Source organism: Candoia aspera, chromosome 8 (genome assembly GCF_035149785.1).
Source record: "Candoia aspera isolate rCanAsp1 chromosome 8, rCanAsp1.hap2, whole genome shotgun sequence".
Taxonomy (NCBI): Eukaryota; Metazoa; Chordata; class Lepidosauria; order Squamata; family Boidae; genus Candoia; species Candoia aspera.
In genome coordinates, this window is record NC_086160.1 from 63,803,520 (window position 1) to 63,822,708 (window position 19,189).

The 19,189-nt window shown below is 38.8% G+C and overlaps 1 protein-coding gene across 1 annotated transcript in view; it reads left to right on the forward strand.

Moving 5' to 3' along the window:
* The window catches only part of GPRIN3 (GPRIN family member 3), a 34,015-nt gene extending 19,630 nt beyond the window's left edge, over nt 1-14,385 (forward strand). The window contains exon 2 of the mRNA XM_063310400.1: nt 7,387-14,385. Within this exon, the coding sequence (XP_063166470.1) occupies nt 7,497-9,800 (2,304 nt within the window). The 5' untranslated portion in view covers nt 7,387-7,496 and the 3' untranslated portion in view covers nt 9,801-14,385. The remainder of the gene's footprint in view (nt 1-7,386) is intronic.
* Nucleotides 14,386-19,189: the final 4,804 nt, after the last annotated feature.

Below are 19,189 nucleotides of genomic sequence, written 5' to 3' on the forward strand. Positions count from 1 at the left end.
TGTCTATGACAACGCCGGCTCTAAGACTTAGAAACGGAGATGAGCACTGCCCCCTAGAGTCGGACACGACTGGACTTTACGTCAAGGGAAACCTTTACCTTGACCTTGACCTTGACCTTACTTTTAATGTTGTAGCTTGGACAGTTTATTCTAATAAATTGTTTTGCCCAATGTGCAATATAGTAAGCCCAAAACAAACCAACAACATTTTATATTAATGCAATGTATGAACCAGACTCATACATTCAAAATTTGTACAAACATCCAAGCTTCTTAAATCAATGACAGAAAGTGAATTAATCATGTATCACTTTTGTCAGTTGTAAGCATAAGATTGATTATAAAAATATTTACTCAGGACCACAAGATACAGCTATGAATGTCTAATACACAGCTAAGTTAGAGCAAATAAGCAGGATCTGAAACTTAAGGTAGAATACAGAATTTTTCAAGTTGTTAAATGTTTACAAGGGGTGATACTGATACGGATTCTTTCTGTGTCCTTCAGTTTCATAACAGCCATCTCAATGCTCCATGAAGTACAACCTCCCTCAAATACTGTTCCTAAGAAAACAATATAAAATGTTAATCAAGGTACCAGGAATCAAGCTGAAATTGAGGGAGACTTTTAGAGGTTGCCTGCTATAATTGTTCAGAAAATATATTTTTGGTTGTTTTTTTCCCCTTTTTTGTCATCAAACAGTGCAATTTTGTATCTAACAAGGGCTGCCTTTTCATTAGTCCTCTAAATTCAGATAGTAAAAAAACATTGTGCAGTTTAACTGATGGGCAACTATAGCTGAGTTTTATGCAAACAAGAAGTCTCATGGTTTGGTCAACAAATAGCGGCTGTTCTGGGGTGGCCAGAACTATAGATACAAGAACAATCTTTGCCCAAATAACTCTCATAGTTGTTGCTTTGTTTGGGTATTGTTTGATTTAATTACTGTGTGCACTTGCAAGCTGTATCCCCTTTCCTTTTACCTCAGAAAGAAAAATCTGTTGGTGGTGTTGCATAACAGGTTTGGATTTTGGCAAGAAATATTGTGTGTCTTACAAAGGAAAGACCTGTACTTTGAACACAGTCTGAAGATGAACAAATAAAATGAACAATCATTTTTTGAAACCTGAACTCCTGAGTATGTATGTATTGTCTATTGAGGCTTGATAAAATAAGAGCTAATGGGTTTTGGTAATGTTGTTTAACTTGATTATTACTTTCTGGCCAGTTGCCAGAACTGGATCAAAACAAGATTTAAAAATTCCAGCTGAGTTACATTTGCTGTTTCACAGTGAATATCCCTATGATCTTACCAAGTTGAGGTCTATTTTATGAGCAGTGGTAAGAAATCTTATTTATAGATCTTGCCTGTCTATCATTAAGGGTATGCCTTCTTTGTCAGCATTTCTCTCATTTAATATCAATTCTCATTTTTAGAATCACGCAGCTCATGATTAAATTAGTGTGCTAGTTTTTCTTATGAGAATGTAACTAATTTGAAACAAAAATAGAAAAACTGGGCCTTACTTACCCTCATAATTGGATCAATGGAAGAGCAGTTTCCTCATCAGCTCAGAGATTAAGGGAAAAAATCCCCTCTCACCCCTATGGGTGGTATGTGTCTTCCTCAACCTCAGGTCCTCTACCAGATGCCTGGAAGTTTGAGGGTTCTGCGCAGTATCTTAGCTGTTCCTAGCATTGCACTCTTCTGGACAGAGAGCTCTGATGTTGTTCCTGGGATCTGTTGGAGCCACTCTCCCAGCTTAGGAATCATGGCCCCAAGTGCCCCTACCACCACTGGGACCACTTTGGCCTTCACTTTCCACATTCTCCCTAGTTCTTCCTTCAGGCCCTGGTACTTCTCCACCTTCTCATACTCCTTCTTCCTGATCTTGCTGTCACTTGGCACTGCTACATCTATCACCACTGCTATCTTCTGGTCCTTGTCTATTACCACGATGTCCAGTTGATTGGCCAGTACCTGCCTGTCTGTCTGGATTTGGAAGCCCCACAGGATCTTAGTCCTGTCATTCTCCACAACATTCTATGGAATCTCCCATCTGGACTTGGGAGGGTCTAGCCCATACATACATACATACATACATACATACATGGAGATGATACCACTTTGATGGCTGAAAGCGAGGAGAAACTGAAGAGCATTATGACGAAGGTGAAAGAAGAAAGTGCAAAAGCTGGGCTGCAGTTAAACCTCAAAAAAAAAACAAGATTATGGCAACCAACTTGATTGATAACTGGCAAATAGAGGGAGAAAACGTAGAAGCAGTGAAAGACTTTGTGTTTCTAGGTGCGAAGATTACTGCAGATGCTGACTGCAGTCAGGAAATCAGAAGACACTTAATCCTTGGGAGAAGAGCAATGACAAATCTCGATAAAATAGTTAAGAGCAGAGACATCACACTGACAATAAAGGTCTGCATAGTTAAAGCAATGGTGTTCCCCGCAGTAACATATGGCTGTGAGAGCTGGACCGTAAGGAAGGCTGAGAGAAGGAAGATCGATGCTTTGGAACTGTGGTGTTGGAGGAAAATGCTGAGAGTGCCTTGGACTGCAAGAAGGTCAAACCAGTCCATCCTCCAGGAAATAAAGCCAGACGGCTCACTTGAGGGAATGATATTAAAGGCAAAACTGAAATACTTTGGCCACATAATGAGAAGACAGGACACCCTGGAGAAGATGCTGATGCTAGGGAGAGTGGAGGGCAAAAGGAAGAGGGGCCAACCAAGGGCAAAATAGATGGATGATATTCTAGAGGTGACGGACTCAACCACGGGGGAGCTGGGGGTGGCAATGACCGACAGGAAGCTCTGGCGTGGGCTGGTCCATGAAGTCACGAAGAGTCGGAAGCGACTGAACGAATAAACAACAACAAGCCCATACATTGTGCAGATGTTCCTGTACACAATGCCAGCTACTTGGTTGTGCTGTTCAGTGTATGCTGTTCCTGCCTGCATCTTACACCCTGCCACTATGTGTTGGACTGTCTCTGAGGCCTTTCTGCACAGTCTGCACCTTGGGTCCTGTCTAGTGTGATAGACCTCTGCTTCTATGGATCTGGTGTTTAGTGCCTGTTCTTGTGCTGCTATGATCAGTCTTGTAGTCTAGCCCTGTCCAGCCACTGGTAGGATTTCCCAATGTCAGCCACCACGCTATCTGTCGATGGTGTGTGTGTGTATGGGGTGTGTGTGTGTGTGTGTGTGTGTATAGTGTCTGTGTATGTGTGTGTGTGTTACAGTATATCTAACGACCAAAAAGCAAAAGGTGGAAAATTCATTTTAGCAGTGATTGCCAACGTTTTCCTTTAGTTGGATCACAATACTATCATATTATGAGAACTATTGCATGAACCAGGAAATAGTAATGTTGCATCTGTAGGCCCATGTCTTTCATGGGAGCCCAAAATGAAACAAAAAAAAGTGTTTGTTTTTTTTTAATTAAAATGTCTCAAATGTTGTTAGGTCACCAAAGAGTGTGAAATTTTGGTATTTTTGCCTGAAATCATGCAAGATTCTAAGAAGAAATGCCAGCATCTTGTGATTTTGATCAACAGTGGTCAAATTTCATGGTTTTCTGAGATTTTGATCCTGTTTTGTAGTTTGGGAATCAATGTAAGAATTGTTGAGATTTCCTACCTTCACTTAAAAGCAAATATGTGTATACAAACTGGGCTCAAGCAGCAGTCTACTTTAGGAGCTGTGCTGTTGTTTTGATGCTTCCTCCAGAAACATGCCATCATTCCATCATAGATAAATATTCATAAACTACTAGCAATTTGGAATGGGAATATAATTTAGATCAGACAAATGGTTTATGTAAGGGGAAAACCCTATTCTGGTCAAATTAGCATATCTTGTATTACTCTTAAGAAAAATATTAAGAGATGCATATTCTTCTGTGTTTCATTGTAATTAGGCTCTTCTTTCATATGTTGGACATATTTGGAATAAGGAAAGCTACGATAATGGTATTAACACTGTGTTGTATTCAGCAAATCAAATTATGCAACAAATGACACGTGTCTGAGTGCTTAAGGGTTACAATTAATTCATATTTCTGTAAGAAAGCAAGCTGACAGATGTGTCAAAAGTAAACAAGATTTAATATATCATCAATTGTAGTAATACCAGCCCATCCCCCGGAGGAAGCATGTTTACATATCAGCATTAATAGCATGTGTGCTGTCACATCTGGAAAGGCAGTGCAACTTTTCAAGCATGCATTTTTTTTAATAGTTTCAACTTTTTTGCTTTCTTCTACTGTAAAATCTCAATTGCCTTAAGAAGAAAATAATGAAAGTGGAATCTCTTACCAAAAAAGGAAATTATAGTATGCCAGTGGCAACATGGGACAGGCCTTATCTGTGTCAACACTCCAAATGTGGAATTCCCTTGCTTGGTAATTTTTTAAGGACTTCATGAACAAATGCAATACATAAATATGATTTTTACAAATAAATGAATACAATTGTGCTTCCTTCCTCTCTGTATTGTTGTGGTAGGTAGTTGAGGACATAGATGACATCCAACTTCTGGAGTGTTAATTGTTGGCCCACCATTGAGCTACAAAGCAAGTGATCATCATTTTCACTTGATGTATTTCTTCTAGAAATACACTACTGCTTAAGATGGAGGGGGGTGGGCTCTAATATTTAAATATATAATGCAAACATTTCCATAACTAAGACAAGAACCTTTTTCTTGACATGCTAGCACCCAATGCATATGTCTTTATTATATTTGTATTATGCTTTTAAGTTTAGTTGCTAAAAAGGAATCTCTTTTTGTTTTAGCCAAACTGGAGTTTTAAACATTCCTCTGATATCTCCTGGTTCTAGAATGCTGGTGCACAGCTTTCACTGATGACTGTTATTAAGCTGATAGCTGCATATATGTAATAAGAGAGTTAAGGATTGCAGATGGTAGGACACTGTTGTCTGGCCTGCTTTGGATCTGGCTGGCAACCCCATAGAATATCCTGCTTTATTTCATTGACAGTTATCAAATAGATTAATGAAGATTTGAGGGAATTTAATTTTTTGTTTCGAAGTGAAATAGTTCTATATACCAGTTTTAATAACACTGTGTGTGGTCTTCAAGCTCCAGCTGTTTTATAGATTTAAGACCAGCTGAGTCTTAGGAAGTAAATAATTACAGTAATTCCTTTCTTCAGCCCTAAGGGGTTTGATGTGTAGTCATTGGAAGAAACATAAAAATTGCCCAAGATTGCAGGTAATGTTTCAATAAAGGAAATTTTAAGAATGCCTATGAAAACATTTTTTTCTTTTTTTCTTTTTTCTTTGCTCCAATTGCCTAATTGCTGTTTTGAATAAGGTGGGCAGGATATAGAAATTCTATGAGAATTGTTTGCTTTTTATAAAGCTAGAAAATCTTAGTTATCAGGCATGTCCACAGGGTCAAAAAAGTCAAGATGGCAGCCACAACGGTGTGATTGAAAGCCATATAAAAACAAATGCACATAAAAACAGGCAGAGCTTCAATCACACCATCATGGCTGCCATCTTGGCTTTTTTTACTGTAGCCTGCAGACATGCCTGTTAGTCACAAAGTGCATGTTTTAATTCAGCTTCTAGAGGCGATCCCTCCCATCTCATCCCCACAAAACAATATTATAAATCCTAGGCTATAACTTTTGCTTCATCTTGCAATTCTGGATTTTTGCTTAATTTTATTTTGTGTTTTGCTTCTGATACCTTTTTTTTATATAGATGGATTTTGCAGTTTTGCCAATTATTAATAATCATTATCATTTATAAAATACTTCACACTATGAACGGAGCATCCTGTTGCACAATTGAATGGATACAACATAAAAGGAAAATGGAAGGGGAAGGGGATAAGAAAGTATCCCAATTTGGATGTCAGTTCTTCAAAATGCTCTTGAATTAGTTTGTTCCTTCTGTAGCTGAAATCTTTTGACTTTAAAAGCCTATGTTGTAGAAAATGTTACTTAACCTAATGAATTAGCCATTTAGCATTGTTCAGAATGCTTCCATTTATCAACTTATTAAAAAGTTTTAAATACACAACAGGTCACCAGGTAGGAAGCAAGATGAAAGCCAGTTTGGTGTATAGGGTAGAGCACTGAGCTAGAAACCAGGAAACTGAATTCTAGTCCCACCTTAGGCACAAAGCCATCTGGGTGACCTTGGGCCAGTCTCTCTCTCTCAGCCTTAGGAAGAAGGAGGCAATGGCAAACCACTTCCAAAATCTTGCCAAGAAAACTGCAGGGACTTGTCCAGGCAGTTGCCAGGAGTCAACAATGACTTGAAGGTGCATGTGTGCACACACACACACACACGGACACACACACAAACAGAGGATGCAAGATGGGTGGTTCTAATTTGGTCCATGTTTAGTAATAGTGATCAGCAAAGGGCCCATTGTTTTCCATTGTGACTTCCTCAGGAGTTGCCCATCAAGCAGAGTCAGCAGTATGTTCTGAAATAATAATGCCAGTTTCATATGCTCAAGTTACTATGATACAACTATGAACACAGCCTAATTTCCATTTCTGAAGCTTGTAGGACTCTGTTGTGCTCTCACCACATTCCAGAATCTCAGCTACAGGCAAACTACAAATATTCTGAATCCACATTCACTCATGTGGGTTGGAATCAGCATCATTCACAGGGACATACCCAACAACCCTCCTTTTCTGCTACTTAGCAAAGGTCTTTGTTTATGGAGCTAGGGGCGTGTGTCAGGCTGGACAGGGAAAGCTGAGACTATTCTTCTTCAGCCTATATTTTAAAGTTGGAAATCCCAGAAAATTCCAAGCCAAGAACCAGTAAATGAATCAGAAAGAAAGAGTCCTGATGCTAAATGTCGAATTAACATTATGCCAAAATTATTCTTTATTTTCTGTCTGTAAGGTTAATTTCTTGTCTCTGGTCATTACTGTCTGTTTACAAGTTCTGGCCTGCTGTGCTTGATATACATTCACAGCTCTCAGCTTCAGATTTGCTTCTGTAATATTAGCAGATAAATATCATCTTGTGATCTGCCCAGAATCTTATAACTTTTATTGTACTTTTCTGTGGGAGATTCCTCTAAAACATTGTTTGGTGGTTTTACCAGCACAGTATTTCTATTCTCCCTGACATTGTGGGTTGGTTTTTTGTTTGTTTGTTTGTTTTTTGGCATAAGCACCTAAAATGGTAATGAAGGTTTTATAGCAGCAACTACCAACATCTCTTCAATAAGGCCTGTTTTTTCTGGGGTTATTATCAGGAGACAGAGGGCCCCTAGTCTGATGCAGTCCATAGTCTTCATTCAAAATTTACACTAGATTATTTTCATCTGAACGTATTATTAATGGGCTTCTATGTCTTTTTCTTTTAACAGATTGATGCAAAGAGAGTTGTCTGTATTCTTTTAATCAGAGCATATTTTAGAAAGAATTCGTAACTGACACTGCATGAAGTTGCCTGAAATTTGAACCGTGTCACATTTCCATGGGGACCGTACAAGATCCACTGAGATCTACTAAGCTTTCATTGGTCACGGCTGAAGAATCTCCTAAACACCAGTGCAAGCAAGCAAGCATAGAAAGCAATAGTAATGGATATCCTTTTACTGCCAAGGACCAGCCTTCTGGAGACCGCTTGTTTGAAATGACCTCTGGCAGAGAAGCCAATGTTCCAAAGAGTGAGTGGCATTGTGAATATGACACCAAGATTCCAAACATGTTTTCTCCTGGATCCTTCGGCTCTTCCAAAGAAGGCAGTGTAGCAGCTCCAGAACCAGTAAATTATGCTAAGCAGGAAGGCTCCAGAGCCAAAGTCCAAGCCCCAACACTTGAAGACCACACTTCAATGCATAGTGCAGTTAAAGTGTCTCCTATCCAGGAGGCTAACAAAAATACACAAAGTGGTGGTGGACAATCTTATAATGTAATTGGTAAGGCAACCACACTCTCTGGAGGAAACTGTGATGTTGTGGAGAGCAAATTCAAGGATTATTCTGTTCTTCCTTCTCCTCCTATTTATTCTGATACCCAACAAGCAGCTCCTGCAGGGAAGGAAAACATGGATGAAATTATTATCTCTAAAAACAATCGAGTCTTGGCTTCAACAGATAAGTTGGGCCTCAATCTGAAAGCCCCCATTTGTGTGGAAACAGAATTGGAGGGTACAGAGAATGCAAATTTCTGTCCTGAGCCACAGACTTTACCCAAATGCAACCTTGAGAGCACTCCAGAGCCTTCATGTAGTTATGAGCCTACAGCAAAGGTGGTACTAGAGCTCTCCAAATTCAAAGACACAGGTACAATGACAGTAAAGCCTGAAGACAGATCTGTAGGTGTGAAGGCAATAAGCAGAACTCATCAAGACGCTGAGGTTCAGGCTGTAGCTAGTGTGGAAAGCAAGTCAGCTTCTACCAGTCCAAGTATCTTGGCTGCATTCTTAAGAGAGAACATGTCTTCTGAGGGAAAGCAGGACCAAGATCAGTTGCACATTATTTATATGGGAGCTAGAGGGAAAGAGCAATCTGAAATGATTGAAGACTTTACAGCACCTGTCCAAACACCTCCATCTATAGGCATCATGCACAAGGTACATGTTCAAGTACCAGCTACAATAGATAGGTTGCTGGGAAGTCCCACTGTCAAACTTCAGGGGAACCTCACAAACACATATGGTCCAATCTGCCCAGCTTTGTTGGATAAGGCAGAAGGGATGTGTCCACTGGCATCTGATAATTCTCAAGAAACTTTGGCCAAGAGGATAGATGTGCAAATGACAGACATGGTGAAAAATCATAGTGATGTTCCACAGCAACTGTCAGACAGTTCAGTTTTGCAGAAAACAAGACCCATTTACCAAATTAGTGTCAGTTCTAGTAATCAGCCTGTGTCTACCCAGCACCCTGCAAACCTTGAAATTAAACTACCTCCATGTTTTTCAATCCCAGCAATGGACAGCAAGTGTCAGCACTCTGAGCCCTCTTCGCTCCAAAAAAATAATCCTCCTTTGTGTCCTAGAACATTTGAACAAACCAAGGCTGTAGTCACCACTGTGGATGCTGAGGAGACCCATCAGAAGGAACAACTGCAAACCAAGACTGTTGGTAAGTTTGAGACAGATTTGCCTAGTTTCCCCATTGACATAAATCCAAAGACAGAAGGAAAGGTCCATCTCAAGTCTGAAGAACAGAAGATGAATAAGACAGGGTCTACTGTCAGCTGCCAAACAATGAGTGCTCCAGTTGTAGCAGAAAGCAAGCAGGTCGTGGTTCCTGGGGATACCAAGGCAGAAACTTTAGTCAATCAGCATCCAGCATCTGAGTTGAGTAGAAGTTTGGCCCCAGCGGTAGGAGTCCAAAATGAAGAAATCCAGAAGGGTCCAGTGCTTGATGTACCAGCTGCTCCTGCTTCTTCAAGTCCCACACCAAGCCTTGGTGAAAAGAAGAAAGAACCCAAGGCTGTCACTGCTGAGGCTAAAGTGCATCTAAAGCAATCCAAGCATGTCAGGGATGTTGTATGGGATGAACAGGGCATGACCTGGGAGGTTTATGGAGCATCTCTAGATCCAGAATCATTGGGAATTGCTATCCAGAACCACTTGCAGAGGCAGATCAGAGAGCATGAAAAACTGATTAAGTCTCAAAGCTCCCAGGCCCGTAAATCAATTTCTTCAGATACATCTTCAAATAAAAAACTGAAAGGGAGGCATCACAATGTTTTTCATTCCATGCTGCAGAATTTTCGACGCCCGAATTGCTGTGTTCGCCCTGCTGCTTCTTCTGTGTTGGACTGAAAAAAAATCAGGAATGAGGGTGGGAAAGTAACACATCCATTTGTGAGCATTTGTGTACTTGTTCAAGGAACTCTATAGGAGTTTGAGATTCTAATACAGTGATGCAGGGTTGAGAAGAGAGGAAATTATGATAGTATATTTTATTCCCACTAGTTAACACATCTTCATCCATCTAATTTCTGCAAATGGCATATGGAACATTCATGTTCATGTACAAGCCCCCAGTCAGTTGCCAAATAAAATATGAGTACATAAAATTGTGAAGGACATTTTGGAACTGTCAGTAGCTTTAAGTAGAAAGAGAGGGATGGTTTGGGAGTATTTTTTAAATCTAGGGATATGTGACTAGATCTTAAATAGACTTTTTTTTTCATGAGATAAAGTAGCAGAACATTCCCAAGCTGAGGGGGGAAGGAGAGAATGTTGGGTTGGGTTCAAGTGGAAAGTTTAAAAGGAGTGTTTTATTAACTGTAAGAAAAGGTGTTTCCTTAACTGTATAAACCCTTCGAAGTTGAGACTCATCTATACATAAGATACAGGACATGGTGCCCAAACCCTTCCAGTTGAGTTTTTCTGTAGGCCATTGGCAACCACTGGCAGCCTTGCCCCACAGAAGGTGCTTAGTCTCAGATGAAAGGAACTTAAAGTCTCCAACTACCCACAGAGTTCAAAGCCAGGTTTTCTCTAAGAATTTGGGACTTCTGTGTATCCATTCACATGCTGATTTTTCTTTTGTGCCTTGTATTCACTCATGTTTTCTTTCTCAGAGAATGAATACACACACACACTTCATATAATACTAGAGAAAATAGAGGGGATGGAAATCTAGAGTGAATTGGAGAAATTAATAATTGGTAGAACCTTTTACAGTCTCTTCATGCGCATATTTGCAGCCTATATACATTCCATTTATGTATACAGATGCTAATGTAGAAATAGCTGCTATAACTGAAAGAGAAATATAATACAGTTCAGCAGAATGGAGAAAAGTTATGATCATGTGTGACTTCGGAGAATGCTCCATTTACTGTCTGGATTTTAACTGCAGATGGATAACTTCAACCCATTCTATGTTCTTCCTTCTTGTGTGTGTGTTTTTTTTAATCTTTAAATTGGATTAACTAGGGAGTCCATCAAGTAGAGAGTTGATGTTAGCATCCACATTGCCAGTTTCAGTTCCCAGAATGGCCAGGGGATGCATGTTTATCAAGATAAGATGTGGAAAGGGACTCAGCTGCACTCAGTAGAGTATACTCTTATAAACAGGTTTTAACTCAATTCTGAAAATGTTTGCAGTCTTATAGACACTGACTATTATCAAAAAAACCCAATTCCCAATCATGCCTAGCTTCTACAAACAAGTAGCTGTACCCCACAAAGGGTTCAATAGCTATAGTTGTGTAACAGAGCTCTGGAGGTTAAGCTAAAAAAGAAAAATACAGGGGAGATTTTGATCATCGTGTCCATATCATTGTCCAGACATTACCTCACCACTTGAGAAAAGCAGAATTTTTAATCATGGTAATTCTAATAACACTGTTCAGCGGATACTGTGGTGGTTGTTTTTTCCAAGATCAGAAGTTGCAAACTGAGACTCTGTAGCAGAGTCTGCTCAAGCAAAGTAGAAAGATTTCAGGTGTAAAATCCATAATTTCCAGTCAAAAGTCTGTCCAATAAAATTTTCAGGGTGAAACTACAAGCTGAGAGAAACTCATGACTGCTGCCAAAAGTTTAATTTCTGTGTTTGGAATGTTATCCTTTCCTTTGTATTATGACATCATTGTGATATCATCCATACTACAGTTCCATGGCTTGTAAAAGTACAGAAATGCGTAGCATCATGTCAGGGAGGTAGGCATAGCATTGTAATGTCAAATATTATTGTATTATAACTGTTACTGAACTGTAGAGAGTAAGAGAAGATAATCCCAGCCAAAATTATTTCCAATTTGCTAGAAACCCTATGTTTCTTACAATATGAAATATAATTTCATTAATCCTCCAAGTCGATTCCCTCCTCCCCAATTATGTATCTTTGCTCAGAAGTTCATTAACCAAAACAACTTGAATATCCAGTATCACCTGCCCAGAAAATTATCTCTAAAAAAATACAAATATAATGGTATGATAATACAAGTCCACTTGGAATATATTTAGTAAAACATGGAACAAAATTCTGGAGGTTTCTCTGCAAATTGATTAAAGCTAATGAAGTTCATTTTTTAACCATAGTTTATTGTACAACTCATGGTCAACAGTATGTTGGAGCAAATACAAGCAACATTATAGCTTCATATGATGCATAATCTAGGCCATTACATTTAAATGAGTTGAATCCCTGAAAAGGCAGTGACATTAAGGCAATATAAATCTCAGGGATTTTCATGACTTTGGTGGTTGGTTCCACTGCCTAATAGTTATTATGAAAGACTGTGCTTCTAATCAGAGCTTTTTTAGAAAGAAATGCAATGCAAATAGTAATCATCCATTCTGCCAACGTTAACTAATTCCATATTCCATTGATTTCCGTAGGAAGGTAAGCCTGTATGTTACCCATTTCTATTGAAATCAAATGCTAAAAATTGTTTCTTTGGACTGAACTGTACCATAACATGAATGTGAAAACATGTTTTCCTTTATCTTCCTCCCTGTTATGGAAAAAAAATATGCTTAAATGCCATCATTTGTGATCATGTGTATGGGCTTCCAACCATCATCATTAGAGCTTCTGGAATGTACATCTTATCACGCCTGGCTTTACTGTTTGCCTTGCAGCAAGACAAGCTTTCCTGGCAGTGCAGCACACACAATAACAATGGCAGGAAATTTCTTGAAAGGCATTCCAGTTCTTCAACCTTTCCTTGAACAAATGCTATAAACCCAAACCAAAATAGCTCTGTTCATTTTTAATCAAAGAACTGAGCTTATACCATTGTATTTTGCACAGGTATTGACTGCCTTTTGGGAAGATTTGTGTGGTATAACTTTTGACTTTAGTCGTTGTGGCTCCTGGCAATCTACAGTGTATCTATCTATACTTAAGTATATGGAGAGAATTAAAAAAAATAGATGCTAAAGGAAATGGCTATGTAAATGCCTGGAAAAAAAGATGAGTGTCTCCCCACTTAGATTCCATCCTCTTGAGCTTGTTGGGACTAATTTTGGAATAGATGTGCACAAGATTCTCATGCTGGCTTGGAATTGTATATTTGGAGGGCATCATGTTAGGAAACAGTTTATTATAATAATACAAAGCACAGTTATTTATTCTCAAAAGGATCAGAGTCAAGCTTAGTAAGATCCTATTCCCTTAAATGGGTTTCAAACCACCAATAGGAAATGGAGGTCCAGCCATTACATTGTAGCTTTATCTGGTCCTCTGAAAATCTGAGAAGATTCAGTGATTGATTACTTTAGATGCAGAAATCCTAGGGTTCAGTCACTGCCATATCAGCTGAAATACTAGATAGCAGAATAGGGAAAATTCCGGGGCTGATACCTTGATGATCCAATTTGAGTTAGAGCAGACAATGTTGGTCTCAATAAACATACACTCGAAAGGAGTGTAAAATAGCTTCCTCTGATCCTGAGCTGCTATCATTCATTAACACAACAGTTCTATATGATGATGAAATTATGCTGTATAATATGGAAATTATGGTAATATATTGTGGAAAAGAACATGATCATTGGCTGCTACTCATAACTGCTGCATATTACCTCCAGCAGTGAAGGCAATTCCCCAGTTTTTGGAAAAGACAGGCCAGAGGATGCTATTACGCCCATGTCTTCGTAGGAGGCCAGGATGGAAAAAGAATACTAAGTTAGATAATCCTCTCATGTTACTAACAGAGCTGAAGTTCCCTTATAGCTATAATCCTGTCACTTTTGTTCATTTATTCTATTAAATTTGACTGCTTTTATGCTCTTAATAATTAAAGAGATTTTTAAAAATCGAGCCATTTTAGCAACCTCTGTGTCAATCAATGTTATTCTTCAGATGAACCAGACTTTTAGGATTCATTTGTAAAGATGCAGTTATCTAGAAGGGTTCTTCTTGAAAGCAGCAGAGGGAAATTTTATATTAAGGAGCTAAAATCTGGCTTGTTTTATTGTAATTTGAAGGTTATGCAACAACAATAAATGTTATTGAAATTGGTGGGATTGGCCCCTAAACTGAGAAACAAGATGGGGGTAGGATTCCTAATCCCCCTGCTTTTTTTTCCTGCTGATCCTGATCCAGTTTAACAGCAGACACGCAATGGAGTCCTTCAGATATGTCATAGATATAAATGGTGCATTTTGTATCTGGAAAAGGAATCATTCCCAATCATAAGGGAGATCCTGATTGTTTTATTCAAATCTCAGCATGTCAGGTTAGTGGGGACTTGGGCAAAATGACCACAGGGACTCTCATATTCCTAAGTATTACACTGCCAATTTCTATTCCCTTCTGTCCCAAATTTTCTTCCCCAAATATTATTTCTTTTTTTAGCTTGTAATTTTTTTTCTGTAAAACTATAGTCATGACCAGATTCTTAACTTCTCTAGAAGGTATCTGGGAAAGAACAGCTTCTTAAGAAGAGAGAGAGAGAGAGACGTGGGTGCCACTGAATTTGGGAATCCTTAAAGTACCTTGTATATGATTGCTATAAGCAATCTCTTCCTAGCCAGCCTTAGCAATCTGAAGAAAGTTGCAGAAATATACAGTTCACCAGCTTTGTTTCCTAGGGTCTCCTGTTTTCCTTGCACAATAAAGCAATACACCTCTCCATACATAGGCTGCAAATATTTGTGGGGTCTAGATTGGCAAATTTAGTCAGTCACTGAATGCTTAATTTGGCATCTTCTTAGGTTTACATTTTGCTTTTTTTCCTTTAAAATTGCCCCTTTTTATCCAGTTCCACCCTGGATAAATGTTTGATAATTGAATTGCCATGTAGGGATTTGTCCTGTTGATGAAGTCTGTAATCTTGACACTCTTCTATTGTCCAATATGTGAACATTATGTGGACTGTTTGAATAATAGTAAATGTTGGTGGTATTGTTAGGTAAGAGTTGTTGATGCTTGGCTTCTCTTACTGCCTCTTGTGATGCTGTTGGCACCAAAATATCTTTGCAGCTATCTCACATTCAGAAGACCTACTGTTTGTTAATATTTATTCTTGTGTCTTCAGATGCATTGTTTTCATCCAACTTGTCCCCATGGATTGTGAAGTGATATCCGTAAAAGAATCTTTTGTCATTTTCTTCCATGTTTTCTCTTCAGGATAAGGCTCTGAATCTTGAGTACTTTGAAGAGATTTTCTAGTGAGAATTTATTATAAACCAATGACTGTGAATTGCTTATAATGTGCCAGAACAATAGAAGAAATAAAGAGCAAAAGACATATATCCAGATCTAGATGGCCTTGAAGTGCATGACAAAATCTGGATGCATCTTTTTGCCTCTCCTTCTTCATTTATAACAAATACTGGCTCTTCAGTAAATGGATGAAACCAAGTATGGATTTTTTAAAAATGGACTTCTTTGTCCTTGAGGAAATGGGAACATTTGTCTTAAAGATTCTGCAATTCAACCCAAACACCTCTAATTATAGTGTTTCCAATACATAGAGAGATACCTAAGTATTTTAAGAACTGAGAATAATTGAAAAAAGAAAAGGCAAAGCTGCCAGGTACCTAACGTCACATAAACAGGCAGAGTACTTGATAGAATACAGCTATTGTATATTTGTGTGTGTTTTTAGGGAAAAAAAACTTGGGGACTGACAGTGATAATACAATGGGCACATAAGCCTGCTGAAATGCATTTGCTGTTGAGCAATAATGTGCCCTTGGTTCTCCTTAATCCCCTCAAAAGTCCATAACACCAGCACATTTCATGTTACAAGATACTATTCTTCATTTTTGAGGATTATGCTGTGTGAATTCAGAAGCAGCTTTAATAGCCTGTATTAATTATTATGATTATTATTACTAATAATAATAGCTCCTCTGGAAAGTCTGTGGGGTATGTATATCAAATAATGCATATAAAAAAGGGACAGTTTTCTGCGTGGTAGCTGCGCCAGCTTGATTTTTTTGCCCACCTACCCTATCCCCCCATGGACACTTCTGCTCCTCCTCATGGCCAAAGGGTTCGTAAAAGAAGTCCCAGTCTCATATCAGCAACCCATTTCTACCACAACAAGAGCATTCTAGCAGTCTTGGAAGATTATTTGAATCATTAGACTTTTGCCTTATAAAAAAATTATTCAATTGTATTTAAACTTTGTATTTAAATTTAAAGTTAAAAGTAATAATCAGAAATGCAAACCTATACATAGCCCTTACAGAAGAACCAGAATTGATTGAAGTTTTGTTTTAAGTATGCTTTCAATGAAAAATCCCAATTTTAAATCTCTTGAGTGAAAAAATTTGGAGCAGGTCTAATGTACAGACACAAATATAGTGGGCAAATACAAACTTATAGCCTAACAATACATTAAAGTATGAATAGCAGTCTATCCAAGCATCTGGTTTATGCTGGCATTTGTCCTGACTGACCTGATTTGCCAAGGATCCAATTCATCTCCTGAAAATGAGAAGGTTTTTAGGCTACTAAAGCTGCCTTACATTCATGTAGCTGTATTCTTTTTATATGTTAACAGGGAAAATCACTGACTGATGTGCTGTTCCAAACAGCTAATTTTAGCTTGAAGCTGTACCGTAGCATTTATTTTGGATATTATCTTTAAAACATGCATGTGAGAACCAGTTCTATAATAATATACCAGGGTTACATAATTGGTTTGGGCAACTCCCATTAGGAAGTTCCTCACTTTGCTGTTTTACATCTTGGATTTCCACAGTAATAAATATAATAAAACAATGTCTTTATTAACTCTGGTCTGTTTGTTTCTTTGTGGATCAAATATAGGGGACAAAAAGGCTCAGATTTAGAAGAGGAATCTGGACTGCGGAAACAAGGGAATGGATTTTGAATCTGTCCTACTGGTCAAGACATGGCAAGACAGTGATTGCATTTTATACATTCATTTTATTGGTTAGATTTAGATCTCACCTTTCCTTGCAATATGGCTTCCATTTGCTTTTTATTATATGCCCCTGGGAGTTAAAGTGATTTGGAGAAGCAATACTGAAGAAGAGTGTTTAACCAGCTCCTTATGTTGTTTTCCCAATGAAAATAATTCACTTTCTCAAATCTGCTAATTGTTATGATTTGGAAAGAAAGTGGAGGTGATATGGTAATATAAAAAGTGATACAGCCCCAAGGATGCTGAACCCCCATGCCTTTTCTGAATTTGAAGACCCCAGGAGAGTGGCAACATGGTATCTGTCAGGTGATTTGTACTACAACTCCCACAATCCTTTGTCTTAGGCCATGCTGGCAGGGACTGATGGGAGTTGAAGTCCAAAGAATCTGGAGTACAACTAGAATACACCAAGTTCTCTGCCTTTGACGTGAATCACTTTGGGTGTGTATGTAAGAAGTTCTCCGAAAAGAAAATATATCTTCTTTAGATGGATGATTAGACAGAAATGGCAATGGGAGAATGAATGAGCTAAAAAAAAAAATCTTTGAAATTGAAGGAATTTCAAGTAATTGAATTGAATTTCCAAGCAAACTTTACAAGACTGGAGAAGGTCACACTATTCTATTAGCTTGGTTTCACTATATTATTGTTCAAATAAGAGGGTAAGGTCTGCATTTCCTGTACCTTAGGAAAAGGTGAACTGATGGGAAAAGGCCAGATATGAACTGCTTTCACCTGGCATTCTTGGGAGGGGGCCATTTTCTTTCTTCTCAGTCTTTTGACAACAGCAAGGCTTGTTTTATTAATAACCTTTCATGGGCTGTGCTCTGCAGAGCACATGTCCTTCCTGGCTCCATTGTCTTGCATGGGTTTGCAGGGACATAGGAAAGGGGCTTGGAAATTATTTCAACAAAGGCTTCCATCCTTCTGGGGCTTCAGCCATCCACTGCTGAGACAACAGCCTTCTATTTTTGGTCACAAAATACTTCCATCATCCCTCCTAGTGAATATATGAGAACAGTGCATGCATGAGACTTCTTCCAGAACTTCAACCATTTATGTTAACAGCTTATAAGTCAGGACAGAAAAATTTGGCATAGATGAAAAGAAACCAATGCTATAAAAAAAAAGTTCCACTGAGTGATTATGAGAAGTAAGTACTCATGCAGCTTATGTAAATGTTTCTTTTGGGTTCTGTTCACACTGAGACATGCTGGTCTTTCAAAGAAGCAGTTTATGCCTTCTTTGCTTTGATCTGGTGTTTTTTTTTTAACTCTAATGCCCTACACTTGGCTTGGGGAAGTCCACGGCACCAGTGGGACAAACAGCACAGAAGTAGAGCAAACACTTTGTACGTAGACAGTCTCAATCCATGCCCTAGTTAAGTGGGTCAAACAGCGTAATGGTATGTGGGAATGTCCTTGGGAGACAGGGGAAGAGCTAAAATCAAGGGAATGGTCGGACAAGAGGCAGCTGAGCCCGCAGCAGGATTGTGCATCTGGTTGTGCTTCCTGTCTGGACTACCTTGCTAGGTTGACATCCAACCTCCCACAAGAGAAGCTGTGTAAGAACATTATTCAGACGAGCACTTACACACTGCAGCAACCCAGAACACCAGAAAAAAGAAAAAGAACATCTGCACAGAATCTTCCAACAGAATGGATACCCGCTCAACTTTATCAAAAAGTGCCTCACCACCCAACCCACTATAACCCAACCAATGGAAATTATGAAAAGGATAACACTGCCATACATCAGAAACATCTCAGAAACCACCAACAGACTGTTACAACCACATGGCATCACCGTAGCACATAAACCAACTAAAACTCTTCAAAACATATTAAGCAAGCCAAAAGACCCAATAGCCCAAGAAGAAAAAACAGGAGTTATTTACAACATACAATGCAAAGACTGTAACAGCCACTATGTAGGACAGACAGGCAGAAGACTAGCAGAGCGCATCCACAGACACCAACTAGCAGTCAGAAGACACAATGAGAACTCCTTAATCTCACAACACATGGACAGATTCAACCATAGTTTCAACTGGGAAACTGTGAGCATCCTAAACCAAGCCAAATCCAAAAATGCCAGAGAATTCCTGGAAGCCTAGCACTCAGACCAAGCAGCCATCAACAGACACATAGAGGTAAACAACATTTACATACCATTCAAAAGAGACAATAGAAAAGCCAAAAGATCAGAACACCTCCTCGCCAGCAATCAACACCCAGATATGCAAAAATCAACACTAGGATTAACACCAGATGAACCATCAAACAGCACAATACACCCTAATCAAGGAACTATTCTCAGGCAATCAACCAAGCAGCAAACAACAGCCCA